Here is a 17,389-nt window from a genome sequence, read left to right as displayed (position 1 = left end):
AGTCGCCAGTGGAACGTCGTCTAGGTTTCGGTGTAGTGCCCGCGCTACACCAGGAGAAAGAAAGAAGCATCCATCTGTAAGATAAGCGACTACACCGGTACCACACCGGTGGAAAGTATTTTTTCCCCCGTTTCTTCTATCACACAACGTACTCTTCGCATCCGCTCAACATCTCAACCAATTTTCCCACCCGCGGTGGATTGGGGAGAGCATCAAAGTTTTCCATCACGTGAATCTGCCGGGATGATGGGAGGATCCGTTTTCCCAGCACCAAGAAGTGTAACTCTTTTAATTACGGGCACAAAGTAAAACGAAACAAAATTAAAACTTGAACCCCAACGCAAGAGTCGTGCGCTACACAGTCAACTTCATTGTTGCGCCGGTTGCGGCCAAAAGGGGAAAACTGCCGTCCTTGTTGTATAGGAGCGCCGTAGGAAAAGGTTTTTCCATCTCGTGCGGGGAGGTTTCCACCCGGCAGCCGAACATGATCTCTGTTCTCCCCTGAGCCCCGAAGCGGACTGTTGTTACCTTTTTGCTGCTTAACCGGCATTAGAGAACTCGCGTTACCCGCGTCTTCAAAGCAGAAATGTGTGCTTTAAGTAACTTCTTTTGAAGGAAGTTTAGCTGGGGAGGACAGGCGGTGTGGAAAATACTCTCACTTCATTCTTTGCCCGAAGAACCATTCAACGGAATAGCTCGCATTCCATATCGATCAAACGGAGTAAGACGCATTGCCGTTTCGTTGTGTCTTTGTGTGTGTGTGTGTGTGTGTGTGTGTGTGTGTGTGTGTGTGTGTGTTGAGTTTGAGACATATCTTCTCAATGTACAGAACAAAAAAAAAAAGAAGAACAAGAAGAAAGGTGAACCTCCCCAAAGGGGCCAAATAACTGGTGCTTCTGCTGCTGCTGCTGTGATCTTTACGTTTTCGGTGTCTGCGCTTTGAAAGGTTTCAGGTTTTCTGGTTCGGGTTTGTGCTGTGCCTGGTTGGCCGTCCTGCTGTAAAGCGTCAGCTTTACACAACCGAATTACTCGGTCGGATGTCGTTGTTAATTTAATTTAAAGTCCCAGTTTGGCCATCTTCTAACACTAAACCTCTAGGGTATTCCCTGCCAGGTTCACTAACAATACCGCGAGTATTAGCGGACCAGCGGAATGTGTTTGTGCACATTCTCATTGTTTCTGATTTTGTGCTGGTTAGATCTTGTGCGTTTTTTCGGTGTGTTCTTCTTTTGGGTTCGTATGTAACGAGAAAACATTAATTAAAATTTCATTGAAAAACTAGACCAGGCTAGCTAGGACGTGGGGACGCCGGGGGCGGAGGCGAGAGTGCGTTTATTTTGGGCAGCCCGCGCGGTCCATTCGGTAAGTCGTTGTGCGGTTGTGTAGCGGGAAACCGTTTTTCGATCAGTTTAATTTTAGCCACCGGTTGTTAAGAATGGGCCCCGCGAAAGCGATGTAAATCATTGTACGGTGACAGGCTGGTGGTGGGTTTTCCGTTGATAAAACCCTCCGGCCCCGCGGTAAAGGAATTGGATTTTAAGTGCATTATTTGAAAGAAGTTGCGTGTACGATTGTACATTTTATGGTGATGCATCATATTGAAAATAGTTGAAATTATGTTTTGCGAGTTGCTTATATGCGCAAATAGCATTCAATCGGCTGGATAACATTCGTAGTGCAGTAGGTAAATGGTATGTTCACTTGAAGTATGCACAACAGTCGCGCAGCAGTTCAAATCTCATTGTTAAGAGAGTGCGGTGATGAACTCAAAAATCAAAATATTTCTCTCGCCTTATTTGAAAAGAGAGTAACATCTATCGATTCCAAATTATTATTATTGTTTTGTTTTCCGCTCCAAAGTGTGAGAAACGGTTCGACGCGCGAAAGTCAGTTTTAGCGTAATTCTTCCCTTCTTCAACTTCACATCTAAACAATCACACACATTTCGGGTCGATGAAATCAGCAAATAATTCCTTTTTGAGGCGGCATTCGCCCTTTAAGCTGACCGTGCTACGAACCTACACACACAGTCGAGTGAGTCGAACAAATTCTGCAATGGTACGACGGTGAAGGCGAGGGATATGGCTGTTGTTTGGAAATTGTTATGTTTTGTTTTGCTACGTTTTGTTGCGGGTTCGGCGGAGTCGCAGGGGATTTTCGTTTGGATTTTGCCATATCCCCAACACAGCGAATGAGCCGTCGGTGTCCGAAAAGGGGTAGCGTGAGGAAAAGAAGCAAATGGTTCTCACCGTTTGGTTCCGTGGCAGGGAATCCTTTTTTTTCCACCCCGACGGAGTGGATCGATTTCTGTCTGTTGTTTGCCCTTATCTTCCCTTAAAACGGCCATGCGATGCGTTGTTTCTGTGTCGGCACCGGTCTCTTTGTGCGCTGTACTGCGTACCCTCACCGTCCGTATTTGTGTGTTTAGCCTCACCAAGCATTCCAATGGTCATCGTGTGACCCTCCTCACTATTGCTCTGGCCGTACCAGTGGTTAGTGGGATGACAGAACAGAAGTATTAAGTAAATCACCCGATCGAGAGCGATTATTGGAGCGACAACGAGATTGAACCATTGAACATGCTCGCTTCGATTAAGCTGCAACACGTTCTCGTCCCTCTTTGCTTTGCTCGTTTTCCTTTGTGTCCTTTGTGTGTGTGTGTGTGTGTGTGTGTGTGTGTGTGTGTGTGTGTGTGTGTGTGTGTGTGTGTGTGTGTGTGTGTGTGTGTGTGTGTGTGGTGTGTGTGTGTGTGTGTGTGTGTGTGTGTGTGTGTGTGGTGTGTGTGTGGTGTGTGTGTGTGTGTGTGTGTGTGTGTGTGTGTGTGTGTGTGTGTGGTGTGTGTGTGTGTGTGTGTGTGTGTGTGGTGTGTGTGTGTGTGTGTGTGTGTGTGTGTTGTGTGTGTGTGTGGTGTGTGTGTGTGTGTGTGTGTGTGTGTGTGTGTAATTCTGCTCGTGGATGGACCATCTCCTTTTCCATTCTGTCATGTGCAAAGGTGCGTGAAATGATCGCGATCGTTCCGCGATCGGATAAAATTCTACCGCTTCGCAGTGAAGCAGCAGAAGGATCAGGATGAGCATTTTGCCGCCCTTTCCTCACAAACTTCTGCAGGACCTAAACTTCAAGCGTCGGGGGAGAGCGGAACAAATGTTGTGAAATAATTTGTTTCCATTTGGACAGTTTCGGTCGCCAGTTTTGTGATGAAGGAGAGGACGCAACTGTTTCTTTCAATTGGGTTTTCGAAGTGGGGGGACGACGACGACGACGACGACGACGAATAAGTCGCGCAAATATGGGTTTGTGGCAAACTTCCGCACTTAGCTGCCGGTGGGAATTTTATTACAAAAGAAAAAAAGGAATAACATTTGTCGTGCGATGGAGTTTGCAAAACGGTACAACAAAAGGGGATTTTTTTGAAAAAGGAGTTTAAAGCGTGGACCATCGTTGGAGATGTAACTGTATTGAACGTGTTCAAGGTCATTTGTGGGATTTAAAGTACAAAAGATCTTTGCTCCTAAGGCGTTAGAAGAGATACATTTTTAATAGAAATTGGTTTGGAATTTGGTTGAAAAATAATGTCGAGTTTTATGAAAATGTCTCAAATTCGATCAACAAACCAAGAAGTTAACAAGAATTTTGAACGGAAGGATTTAAATTTTGGAAATTTATCTAATTGCTTATTTGTCGGTTGGAAGAATAACACTCTATTTAGATTGTAATGTTGTATGAAGAGTATTATTGAACTAATTCCAGCTAAAGCTGTTTAGCATAAACGTCATACATGATTCTAGAATTAACAAGATAGAGAATAACATGGTTGTTCCTTTCTCGAACACGTGAAATTAATTAAAGCATGTTGTTAATTGATTCCTTAACCATTTATGACGTTACTCCCTTTAGGATTCATTAATTTGTACCAAACTAGGAACAAACACACATCCTGACAATATCATTAAGAAAAGGACGCCTGAATCGTAAACAGGCACACACACACATGAGACATTCCTTGGTGCTTTGGAAATACAGGATCAAATTAAAAACCAGAAAACATCGCTTAGAAAAAAACACACACACACACACGTGCCCTGGAACTTATTGTACCCTTTTTATGAACTTTTAACACCGGGGTCCGGGTGCACGGGTTGGGACCTTTTTTCACGTCACATTACATCGTGACATGCGTATCCAACTGTTTTTTTGTTTCTGTTTGTTTATTACACTCCTTCTAATACACTGTTCCTTATCGAAAGCGCCACCACCATCTGAATTTTTCTACAAAATACCCGCTAGAAGGGGTGGGATAATGGAACCCTTTCAACAAAACAACACAGCAAAGGTGTATCATCTTCATCCATCTTTTCCGCGGCCCATCATCGAGCGGGGAAGATGGGCGTTTGCTGTTGATTTTTTGTTTCCATCTTCCCTTCCACCGGAACCATTTATCTTTGCCTCTGGGTACTACTGGCTTAATATTTCTCCTCCATCGGTACGGCTAGTGCTGGAGTGTTTTTTTTACCCCCGGTGGGCCTTGCCTCAGTATCAAATTAATTTCTACGGATATTTAACGCATGTTTTAAACCAGCGCGCGAGTGCGCGGGCGCGTACTGCCTTCTCCATGCTAGAGAGAGGTGTAGTACATGAAGAAAGGTTGAGCAGCGGAGCCTGGCGTCCTCGGATGACAGCAAAAAAAGGGGTGTTTTGGTGGGTTAATTTCGTTGGTTTTCGGTTGGCTGCCTAGAACCGCTCGCCTCGCTGCCATCAAACGTGCGATAATTTATGATTTCTGTACGCATTTTCATTAACTCGTTTAACTTCTTGTGCCGGCGGGAGTGAGGAGCAAGCAACTCACTCACTCGGAGTTTAGCCTCGTAGCGAGTACCACGACGTCGCCTTTGCGAGCTGCCAGCTGCATGGAACCGCCCGTAGAAGAGCAGAAGAGCAGACAGGCCCCGGAGGGTTGCTGCGAAGCGTAACCCTGCGATGATTGTGGAGGACTATTAAAATCACGCTTCATCAGTACGGGGTGGTTCCTCTTGCCGAAAGGAAGGAAAAACACCCAAGACGCATCATCATCATCATTGTGGGAGCGTTTCGGGAGCGGTGTTTCGGATCTGCCCGCGTACGCAAGACGGCTGACAATTTATAGGGACTACCCACATCGAGCGACGGCTTTCTTCGCTGGCGTACGTTTGGTTCGGGAGAAGATACTCATTGCTCTTGCTGAATATGTCTCCCAAATGTCAACCCTCGATCCCCCCTAAGCTGTCCAAAATCGTCTAGAGGGGAGACTTTCGCAGCGTGGTAGTACTGCGTCGAGCTGGAATGATTTATGCGGAGCCAAAGGTAAGCTCCATCATTCCAAAACGCTGCAGCAGCAACATTTGGCGAAGAATGCTACAGTGACGAGCAAAACTTTCCTATTGGAAATTTAATTGGTAGACCGACCTATTTCGCTTTGCATTAAACGCGTTTAATATTGTAATATCGTTTAATAAGACTGCTTTATGTAAGTTTATAAAACAGTTGAATTTTGCGGTTACATTACAATTTTCCAACCAAAAATCAACCACACAACGACACAGTTAACGGATGCAATTTGCCTTGGGAAATAGCACGATGGCCTCATCACACCCTCTCCCTGGGTAACACCCATCTCATTGCTCATTAATGTCATCATAATCGAGTTTAATTAGAGCTGCATTTAGCACCCGCTTGTACTGTAGTGCGCTGTGACACTCTCTTCACAGAAGGACGTCCTCTCTGCAGCGGTGTGGTACGTCAAACAGTGGTAATTAAAATATTAATTAACATAATAAGCCACACCTGACACGCTTCTTACAGCGTCTAGCACGGCGTTTGCATCCAGCAGCGAGAGACATTAGGGACGAGACAACACTTCTTCTTGAGCCGGGCGCGGATCAATGTCACGCCGGCTCGGATCGAAATGATGATGCGTCCTCCCCGAAGCAAAGGTGTTGAAGCGGCCTCTAGAAGAAGTCATCAGCCGTCTGTCATGTGGCATTTTGTCACCCTGTCAGGGGGGAACAAATTAACCCGTTGTTCTGTGCGTTCGAGATCGCGTCGTCGTCGTTGCTCCAAAAACTGACACGCATATGACATCGATAATGGAACACAACCTGGGTGACATTCGCTGAAAAGCCGATGAGAAAACCGATAGGCGCATCAATTAGCGTGTTTGAAAAAGTGTCACGATGGAGGAAGTGGTATAAATCCTTAGCGCTGGTTTGAGAAAATTTGCCCAAAATTCATACGAGTCATCGAGCAATGCGAGCAATGCGAAGGGATAGCAACAGGCCCCGGGAGGGCAGTGGAGAAGGAAATATTTATCCTTCTTAACCTTTACCCGGCTGCGGCAAAGTATGCAAAACAACAAATAGTAGAGACGAGCTCGAGTTCGTTCCTCGCCTGCTCTCAATATCGCTATTCCTACCCGGCTGTTCCGTTCGTCGATTCGCCCCACAGCGACGAGCACACAGATAAATTATATAGGCGCGAGTTGTTGTAATCTCATCAATTTGGGGTGTTATACAGATCGTTTAAATTAGAGCACATCATCGGCGCTCCTTGGAGTGAATCCGACTGCGTGCGTCGGGACGGCGGCGACGGCGGCTGACACAGGGCCGAATGTCTGCGCGCTGGTGTGCTGGTGAACCCGAAAATAATTTCCGCACACGAGAAGAATGCCACCAATTCGGTGGAAAAATGTTTGAGGGCATGCTTTGCTGATATCCGTGCACGCCAGGCATGCTAACTACCGACCGACCGAACTGTGAGTGAAGGTGCAGGAAGGAGGAGGAGGCTTCTATGTGGTGGGGAGGGGGTGCCTATGTGTTTCTTTTTTTTTTGGTTGCTGTTCTTGTTTACGCGATGCTGTCTATTTGTTTCATCTTTTTCCTAAAACGCAAGGCCCCGTTGCCGTTTTGGTGCGGATGGCCCTTGTCGTCAACCATTAACATGTGCAATGCCACGCAGGATTCTAAAGCAAGAGGTGCGCTTTGAACGTGGATCCTCCACCACCACTACCACCACCAGCATCAAAGCTCCTGTGAGTGTTGGTGTGGGGGGTACATTTACCAATGTCAACAAAAATGTGTTACGCATAAGCGGAGATGTGTATAAAACAGGAGAAAGAGAGAAAAAACGCAGTCAACAATATACAACAACATCAAGCCGCACAGCAGCACATTATTGTCAGAATTTTAAAGCATCGTAGGTCAAAATGTAGATTTTAAACGGTACCACAGATACAAAAAAAACGCGAAAAAGATGAAAAATGAATTTTTGGCATACAGGCGAAACATGCCAAGCTTCCAACGAGCCGGAAAGCCGAAAACAACGCAGCGATCCGCGACAAAATTTGCTAATAAAACCCCCTTTCCCGCGTCGACGCCGATGGTGGCACGTACACTTCCTTAAAGCTCTCTTTTAGAGAATGAAAAATTGATGTTTTTGCCTACTGAGATAGGGTTTTTTTTCCATTTAGAACTTAGTGAAATAAATTCCAAAAAATAATTTTTGGATTTTGTTCAGATTACAGAGCGCCCAAATGGTGTACAATGTACAACATCTAACTGTAAATTTTGTTAGAAATTAAATTACATCCTTTAAATACAAAATGTACAACATTTTGCATACCTTCAGGCGCTTTCGATCAGTTGACAGCTAAGTAATTAAGCCGATCATTTTGCTTCTTTTTTTAATTAACGTTTGAAAAAAGTCCAATTTGTTGACCATAAAGAGCGTTACGCAAAGACTTGTCTATTCAATAAAATAATACTTCTTAAAGCTCTTTAAATTTTGAACATTCTATTTAATTCCATATTTCCTCTTGCATCGCCTTACACGAGAGCGCCTTTCATCAGCAACCTTAACAAGCGAGTAGCGTTTTAAATTCAGTTATTATGAAGCGTTTGTGTTTAGTTTCTGAGATGGGAATGTCTTGTACTTCCTTAATGTGTTTAACCATCACTCACTGTTGCCGTTTTCGATCGATGCTGTCGAATTGAATCACGCACGCGAATCACGACGCCTGGTTTGCTGTCATCTTGTGCCACCCTTGAAACAAGACACATACACCTGTTGTCACACACACACTCATCTTGCTTGAATGGCGTGGTGCCCTATTTGATAATGCTATTCAAAATATTTGCACCGTTCGAATGCATGAAATAGTCGAAATATCTGTCCACTGTTAACCATCCATCTTGGGGTGGTGAGTTTAAAGGAGCAGAGTTAGAAAACTGGGGTGGGTTGGGGGGTTGTGAATAGAAAGAGGATATGGGGTGGGTGGACAAGGCAAGGAGGAGAGAACAAGTGAGAGAGAGTGAGCGAGCAAGTGATACCTATTTTCCGCATTTGTCTCGCGTCACATGCGCACGAACGATTGGTGGTTGCACGGTAGTATGAACACCGTCCGCTAGATGGCAGCAGCTGCTTAGTGAGCGGATGAGTTTTTTTTTCTTCTTCGTCTGCTCATGGCGTGCTGCCACTCCGTACCGGGTGGGGTGTGCTGGCAGAATTTTGGGGGTTTAAATTATGCATGTAAACTATTTGAAAAATTCCCAAATAGTAATGCTCTCTTCTCGGCGTCGGGTCGGTCGGTTTTTGGGGCACCAGGGGCACCGGCAGCAGGGTGTTGCTAAATGTCTCTATTTTGTGGTTGATAAACTAAGAGCTTCCCATTGGCCTTCAATTGGTGAGGTGGTTTTAGATAGCACCGGCACGCAACAGCAAGCGCCCGAAACGGCAACACAGATCGAGCCGATCTAATGTGCGTTTAATTTATTTATTTTATTTTAGAGCGCAAGAGAGCAGACCGTGTGCGTGTACATTGCGCGCTGTCTGTTAGTAGATAAATCTGTCTGTGTGTGACCCAGAGTGGATTCATCGAGAATTTAGAGTGAGAGAAGAAAAAAAAAGTCGGAAATTGTTGTTTGCTCAACATCAGTCCGCTCATCCCCACTCGAGCATACCTTCGTCCTGTTGGAAAGAGGTTTGGGTGGTGGCCACCGAAAGCTATTCGAGGAAAGCAACGTGTAAAAATTCGACAAATCCCACCCTACCACCTCTCTCATTGGAAGGACCATCTCGTCCGCCTCTGTTGGTTTGTTGAAATTTCAATTATTGTCGATAGAGTATTTCGTTGACCGCGTGCGTACTTGGTTGGTAAGTTGCGGCCCGGGGTCAGGGGTACAGGATAGAAAAATGGTGTGTTTGTTTTGCTATGCATATCGTAACGCACTCGCATGAATGTGCGTAAATTAGTTGCCCGATCATCATCAACAAGATTTTGGGAATGCCAACGTTGGAAAAGCGGCAGAGTAAGCTTCTTTTGTATTCCACCATCGGGCCAATGGAATTAAGTCGAAAAAACTAGCTAGTGATAGGATTTTGCTACATTTTTTTGGAGTTTAAAACTCTTTACAACTCAACAAGGACGCATAATAGCGATCCACGAAGACTTCAAGCTATTTTCTTAGTATCCAATTCTGGTAGCTATTTTCCACCGGCACATGCATAAAACTTCCCTCCCCTTTGCTTACGACTTGCGAACACGCGGTGACGGTTGCCATTTTAAACTGTTCAAGTGTTCGCACATCCGCACACCGATCGAGATCGTGCGAGATAGAGTGCAGCACGCTTGTCGTCCCTCTGTGTGTGAAAGATCCGATCCTTGCGATGCGGTGCTTCCAGTAGAAATTCCTTTCGGTCGACTTGGATCACTCGTGCATGGTGGTGGTGGGATAAAATAAAAACTCAATTGCCGCACCGGTGCCGACACAGTCCTTTTGGTTGTGTTTTGCCCTCCTTTATTTCTCCTGATCACTGGTCCAAAAGCGAGCAAGACAAAGTGCGAGCGATCGGCAAGATGCTGCGAAACCAATCGCAAACTGCCGCCGCAAGCCGGCCATAGAACCCTTCGAAAGGCCTTTTTGGTCCGGGGCTGGTGGGTATGCCGGCAAGGGAACTAAAAGCCGCACTTTTTCCCTCTGTTTCGTTGCGAAAGTGCAGCGTTTCTTCGGGCCCTTGCTTCGGTATGTGTCCCTTTGGCCATCTTGCCACGAACTCAAAGAAGATTCTCACATACACAGAAGAAAAAAAAAAACACAACAACGCTGATGAAGCCTTCTCGTAAATCGTTTTTGCCAACCAGGTTGGCCAGCTTTGCAGGTTTCTTGTTTTTTTTCGGGAAAGAAAACCGGGAGGTAATGGGAGGATTTTTCGCGTGATATTTTTCTTTCCCCTGGCAAACGTTGTGTGCGCCTCTTCTTTGCTTTTCTTGGGTTATGGTTGTTTCTTTTTTTTACTCCAATCTTTTAAGGACACACTTTAGCTCTCTTGCTCGCTCTGTTTTACCTTGGCGGATCGGCAAAGAATGCCGAGCGATCCGGCGTGTCCCCCAGGCGCGTTTCCCCCTGGAGCGTGGTCATCACACACACCGGGGAGGGAAATTATCGAAAGTTGGAATGTCGATGCTTGTTTAATTAGATTTTTCCAACAATTTTCGGCAGAAAGGCGCGCAAGGGACCACAACAAAGGGATGAGGGGGATGGGGGAAAGGTCATGCCAGATAGGGGTAAGCTGGAGGGATGGCTGAACCAAAGAGGGAAGCGAAACCCCGTCGGCGATCGGTCCCGGATGTGAAGTTGTTAAACAGGTTGAGCACCAACCAACGTTCCCGCGGGAAGAAGGAAGGTCTTGATTGTAATTATGTTTGCATGTATGCGGAGTTGCATACACAATTGCACAGTGAGCAGGAGGAGTTGTATACACAATTGCACACAGTGAGTGTTTTCTCTGCCACCGATGGGGTGGAGGGATGCAGTTGGAGAATGGAGAGGATGCACTTGAATGCTACAGAGCATCATCATAGGTCAATGTAGCATGTACTCCGCTGAGCAGCAATTAGAGTTTATTACATTCCTCTGGTACGGAGTCAGGTTGTTTGATATTAAATTTATTTAGTTCCAACAACTGCCACCAGGTGTCGAGTTACTAAATCGTTTGCGCTCTGTTTGAAATATTTCAATTAGTAACCTTTTCAAACTACTGCTAATACTATTCTTATGTTTTTGCACTTTCTTCCACTAACAGGATACAGTTCGATGTCGAGTAGAAACTTCCCTCCCTCATTCTGGAACAGCAACTACGTTCCACCAACACCTGCCCCAACGCATCACCAGGTAAAGGAGCGGACAATCTGCATCGATTCTTCCAATTCTTTCTGAAATCATGAATCGATTTAACGGCCAAAACATTCTTCTATTCTCTCCCCCTTTTTTTCGTAGGTTTCTGACCTTTACTCTACCGACGGTGGCTATTCGGCGGATCCGTGGCATGCGGCACACTACGGCTCGTACGCACACGCTGCCCATGCGCATGCCGCACACGCCCACGCGTACCATCACAATATGGCCCAATATGGCAGCTTACTGAGGTTACCGCAACAGTACGGACACACGTCCAGGTAAGGGGAGGGTAGCAGCAACAACAACATCGATGAAATTGATCGATTGTGACGCACACATGAAACGCACACAAGAATTGGGTGTAAAAACTCTTTTGAAGGGGAGCGCAACTGCAACGGTACTAATGGCTTCTTCATCGACTCTTCATCCGCAGGTTACACCACGACCAACAGACGGCACATGCGTTAGAAAGTGCAGCGGCGTACACGAGCTATCCAACGATGGCAGGTTAGTATTACGTTCTTCATTCTTAGCTTTCCCCTAGTTAGGTGTGAAGTGTTTCATTTTGCGAACAGATCGCTTATACTTGGAGCTATCCAACGGGATGATGCACTAATGCCCGTTTCAGAAGGGATGTCTGTTTGATGTCGAATGCTTTTGGAATCCTTCGCTGATACACACGGAGTTACGAAAAACAAGCCCCACAGACTTCCCAAACAGTTTAGGGCTCAACTTCATCATCTCGTCTCTTCACGTTCACGTACTACACTTGTCGGCGCACTTGAAATCCTTCTCTCTTTTTTGTGCCTTTCCGCACCGAAACATTCCGACGGCAATTTGTGCTTTGTTTCTGGACGGGTTTTTCTCTGTGTTTGTGTGGGGAATTCGCTGCTCCCCATTACTTAGAGGAACCGAATAGCCCGGTGATGCAACATTGCCGGAGTCGTTTGGCGGGTTATTAGGAAAGGAAACGTAGTTGATTTTACTGTGGGGTAAATGAATCAGATGCACAGCTTGGGTGCGTTGGAGTTTTTCAATGTTGCTACAAGCAACGGACACATTCGTCCGTTATCAAACATGTATCTCGGGTCGTTCGTTTTGGGTGGGGTGAGCGAACATCATTGATGATGATGTGTACCAGTCATTCGAATGATAAATTAAGCGCATGTCCATGTAGGTGTACCTTATGTCTTTGAGGCCCATAATGTGTTGCAGTGGCCGTCGGCAGGAACAAACGCAATCAAGACGTTGTCGATGCAGATGAGATGTAAAACTCAGCATGACCATCGGCTTGATTCGTTATCACAAAGCCGTAAAGGGCTTTTTATTGGACATTGTGATTGAAATTATTGTTTTGATGCAATCTACCGATATTTATTGTTGTGTTGTGGTTATGGTTTGTGATCGAACGACAGGAGCGGCTTTTGAAGATATTGATTTTAACTCTTTGATACTACATTTGCCATAGAGCGTTACGTAAATATTTAGGTCAGAAAGGAAAATTGAACATGAATGCTCTTCTGCTTAGCGGTTGATCCGTTAAGGAGGGTTAAGCTTGAACCACTCCAGTGCCCTTAGTTACAACCATACAACCAGGGTAATCCTCTAAGCATATAGCCTCATCTTTCTCTCTCTATACATCCCATACTTTAGCAGTGCAATGCTGTTAAATTGAACCATCCGAATTCTTATTCTAATGCACTCGAAGTACACGTACCACCGGCTCGTCACCGAGTGGCACCAAACGATCAAAGGGACACGGACATGTATTTAGCTTTTCGCTCTAAGGGTACATCATCACACGGGCACACGGACGGACGGACGGACCACGCGCTTCTTATTTTCGGTGTCCACACGCGGCTCTCTCTGTGCTGTGTTTTGTTCCCGCTAACGCAGAAGATACGCAGTGCCGAATCTGGCAGCGGAATGTGTGGAATGCGATTTGAAACAAGCGCGGCGCGACTATACGATGAAGCTAAAATCGCCCGCATTGAACAAAAAAAAAAAACGGTATCCCTCCTATACCCCTCTTCCAAGCCAGCGGGAGCAGTGCTCGATAGTGAGTGCTGGCTGAAAGCAGATCACGAGATGCGGGGTGGTGGGTTTTTTTGTTTGTTTGTTTGCTGTACGTGTTCTACGTCCCGCTGTTGGCGCGAACCTTGCGCCGAAAAGTGCGCGAGAGCAAACATATATCGTCGCGAATGGTCCGGCCGGTCGGCAGCAATCGAAGGAATGTCAACCCGGGAGTCATCGCTGTCGTCGTCGTCGTAGTCGTCGTTGTCGTCGTCAGGTTCGGTCGTGTTGTCGATCGCGACAGATTTCCCGATGACATCTCTACGCTACTGGTTTTTTGTTGTTGCTTCTTTGAGGAGAGGTTTTGGGGGTTTTTGCCTCAGTGCCGAGTGTTCCTAAGGCACTCTCGGTGTCGGTGTGTGCCATGTGTGGTGTGTACACACGCACGCCGCCGTCAGGACCCAGTTTTAACTTCCTCACCGGTCTGGCCGAGAATGTGGCGAGCGAAATTGGGCTTTGGAATGCATTTGCTTTGCCGTTTTCGTCACCGCCGCTGAAGCATTAGCTCTAGCCATCCCATCCCAACTGGAAGGGAGAAGGTTAACTAATCGATAATGTAAAAAACCTATCAAATCAAACATAACATTCAGCATTGCGATGGTAGGGCGGCCTTTCTGAGGGCGATGAGTTCCCCGGATGAGGAACGAACGTTTGCCCGTCCGCCGACGTTTCCATCATAAATTATCATAAATGCTTCTGGACGGACATCAGCGGGCACGATTAGGGCATAGTTGAGGAGTCGGGCGCTTTTTCGGCGCTTTTCTGGCGGCAACTTTGTGATGGGGCTCCTTCTGATGCTGCTGCTGCTGGCTGCTCCATCTTCTCCACGGACACGAGAGTATGATTGGCCGTCATTATGATGGATGGCATGCGGTCAGTGTTAACTTGTAAGCCGACCCGCTGCATTGAACGGGTCGGGCCTCTCTCCCTCTCTCTTTCTGGTTCTCTGTAGAGCAGATGAAGTGACAGGTAATCGCCTGTTGACAGCAGATAAAACTGCTAAACTGTCAAATAAGTAGATAAAGCAAAAAGTTGCAAGCGTTTCGGGATTGACAGCTGCTGTGCGCGGGTACGCTTTGAAGCGGAGACGACTGGTTCTGGTGCCGATGATGTTGGAACACGGAATATGAGAGGAGAGGCATTATGATTTAATAAGTATTGAGTTGGCATATTATTTCGATTCCACAACTGTGACAGACCTCATCTGTCTTTTTGATGGGGAAGTTTGTTTGGTCTTTACAACACTTTACCGTAGGTGCATTGCCAACTGACAAGCGTTGCGTGAAAGTTGCAATGTTACGCCCGACACGGCATGCCCAGGTGGTGACCAAAACTTTGTCCTCATATATCACCGAACGGGGGCTTCTGTCGTATGGAAGACTGTTCACTCGGAAGAAGTACAAAGCAGTACTTTATATCCACACACACACACATGAACGCATGAAGTCATCCTTATCAGCACACTCAAAGGCAAAACGTTGCTAGTTGCTGTGTTGTGTGTATGACTCTCTGTTTGATCTAAAGTTGGTCCTTGTCGGACTGGTTCTCGGTAGCAGCAAAAGAAACCGAAGGACCAAAGCGCACGGAATAAAGTGACATGGTTGGAAGGGAGAAGGCATACGACAACAGGGCTGTTGTGTGGGACTGCGGGAAGGAAGCAACACACATCAGGACATAAATAATTGCATTTTCCATTTCCCATCATGAATAAACTTTGACCCAGGATGCAAAGTAAAGCGGGAGGACGACGACCGTCCAGCCAGGGACGTCCCATGAAGCTTCTTCTGAAGCCGGGTTTCGCTCCGTGCTGTTGATGTGTCCTTGTATTGTCCGTTTTTCCTTACGCCAAAGGCTGAGTGAAGTGAAGCAAAGGGATCCACAGATTATACACAACGATGAAAACTAATATATCCCCCAGGAAACACACATACACACAGACACATTGACATCCCCCGAGGGTTCGGGGTTTCGTGTAGCGTTGATCCACTTCACTCCGAGGCCCGTGGAACTTTGCTCCTATGTAGAACGAACGCAATGCGCAATACTTGTTTTTCGCCTGGAGAGGAGAAGGTGAGTTAGAGAAGAAAAGCGGGAAAATTTATGTGACACATGAAAGAAAACTTCTGCCAAGGCCTTTCCCTGCGCCACACTCGCTTTTTGCCGTGTGTGTGAAGATCTGTCGGTGTCCTTTTCTGGAGTGGAGAAGAAGGAGCACACATATCCAGAGTAAAAAGCCAGGAAGTTTTTGCCATGGGTGTGCTGCTCTGCTTTTGCAAAAAGGACAATTTGGCCCTTTGTGTGTATCGCCAACCGTTTTCATCGTTGGCCCTGTTGGTGGTCGGTGTTGGCCCGTGTTAGCCAGTACAGGCAGTTGTGTGAAAGTAAGATGGGGTTATATGTGCGAGCCCTTGTATTGTGGGGGAACTAGCCTAGGCTTCTGTTTGAGTGTGTGAGTGCGTGTGATGGATGATTTGTAAGCTATTCACACACTCTCTCCCTCTCTCTCTCTCTCTCTCTCTCTCTCTCTCTCTCTCTCTCTCTCTCTCTGTCAAACAACACGTTAACGGCAAGGAACAGAGGCATAGTCTATAGTGTCCTTACGGCATTGGAAGTGTTGTTACGGGCTGTTGTACGATAGTATCGCTTCCCAGTAATGAAACCAACCTGCAACCTCTTTTGTACTAATATCGATTAATTCTTCGAGTATGTGTTGCGCCAGCAGTTCGAGCATAAATTACACTCGAATTTCCTTTGTCGTGTGCGCTCTCGTGCTTTAAATCATTCAGCATTTCAAAAGCGGCCGCCGACCAAAAATAATCGCAGTCGGTCGCACTGAGCGGTCATAAATTACCCTAAAATCAAAACACTGCACTAAGTGTGCTATGGTAAGGGTATGGTGAGGTTTTCCAAAAGCTAAGCATTTAAGCTTGAGGTTGTACAAAATAAGCAAAAGCATTGGAGCTGCTTGGGTATGTGGTAAATTTATGAGCGATCGGTGCCACTCCCCGGTTTTGGAGCTGCTTTATGCCCATTCATTTCATTTCAATTACAATACTTTCCGCTTTACGGTATTTGCATAAGAAATATTGCACCAGATAAATGACACTACAATTAAATTCATAAGCTTTCATCATGATGATTGCAGATCATTCCTTTTTGCTTTTGGTGAGCACAGAAAGAGAAAAAAAGGGTTTCCATTTATCGCCCCATATTTCCGTACGAAATAATTCCCAAAAAAAAACAAAACTCCAATATAAACGACAAACAATCGGCCAAAGACGACCATTTATAACCAAAGATAAAAGGAAAAAAGCCGTGAATAACGCAAAGAAAAAAAGTATGCAAATTTCCCCTTATTTCCTCTCCTGTGGTTTCTTGGTGGCTTTTGAAATTTGCCGCCCATTTGCGGGTGTCCATCAAAATAATTTTCCTGTCCATCATATCAAACGCAACGGACGGGAGGTGAGATGTAAAAGCAGCAAACGACGAAAGTGGTGGAAGAAAGGGAAAATCTCATTTACGGAAAGTTTTACAAAAATTATGAGAAAAATTCTTTTACAGTAGTGTGCAGGGAGTTTTTTTTCTACTTCCCTCCCTGCAAAGAGTCAAAGAATTAAGCGTGTGGAACACTGTAGTTTAATTTAATGTGCATCATTTCTTGTAACCTCCGGCCACCTAGTTTCGTTTTGCTCATTTGCGCTAAGTTTTGTTCCTCCCTTTCCTTACTAACCGGAAGCCCACTAGGGATGGAAAGAAAAATAAGGAAAAATTGTAGGTAGTTCTTGCGACCCAAATTCATTTTCGGCCTGCCTGCCTGCTCTCGTGCTTATTATTTGGTTCGAAATTGCAGCAATTATTCATTTGGTTTTAGAAGGGGAGGAGGACGGTTGCTTTTACTATAACTTTGATACCACATCAAACGCGCGCCGGGGATCGAGGGAGATGGCTGGGGTTTGAGATGTTTGATGGGAGCCATTTCGGAACCTTCCGGCACACGCAAAAGCGTCGGCAATTAATTTGGTTAATGGTATATATTTGCCGCTTGGCTAGGCCCCACGTTCTATGTGCGCGCCAGCATAAGATAGATCGATGTAGGTAGGCTTTGCTGG

The 17,389-nt window shown here is 45.9% G+C and overlaps 1 protein-coding gene across 5 annotated transcripts in view; it reads left to right on the top strand.

Annotated features, from left to right (window-relative positions):
- LOC121596631 (protein vestigial) overlaps positions 1 to 17,389 on the top strand; it is a 48,121-nt gene that overhangs the window by 27,467 nt on the left and 3,265 nt on the right. For all 5 annotated transcript variants that reach the window (XM_041921734.1, XM_041921733.1, XM_041921732.1 and 2 more), the window contains exons 5-7: positions 11,113 to 11,201; positions 11,307 to 11,485; positions 11,641 to 11,714. In XM_041921734.1, coding sequence (XP_041777668.1) covers positions 11,113 to 11,201; positions 11,307 to 11,485; positions 11,641 to 11,714 — 342 coding nt within the window. The remainder of the gene's footprint in view (positions 1 to 11,112; positions 11,202 to 11,306; positions 11,486 to 11,640; positions 11,715 to 17,389) is intronic.

This window comes from Anopheles merus, chromosome 3R, assembly GCF_017562075.2.
Source record: "Anopheles merus strain MAF chromosome 3R, AmerM5.1, whole genome shotgun sequence".
In the NCBI taxonomy this organism is placed as follows: Eukaryota; Metazoa; Arthropoda; class Insecta; order Diptera; family Culicidae; genus Anopheles; species Anopheles merus.
Note: the sequence above shows the minus strand (reverse complement) of the source record. Positions and strands in the feature narration are given on the sequence as shown.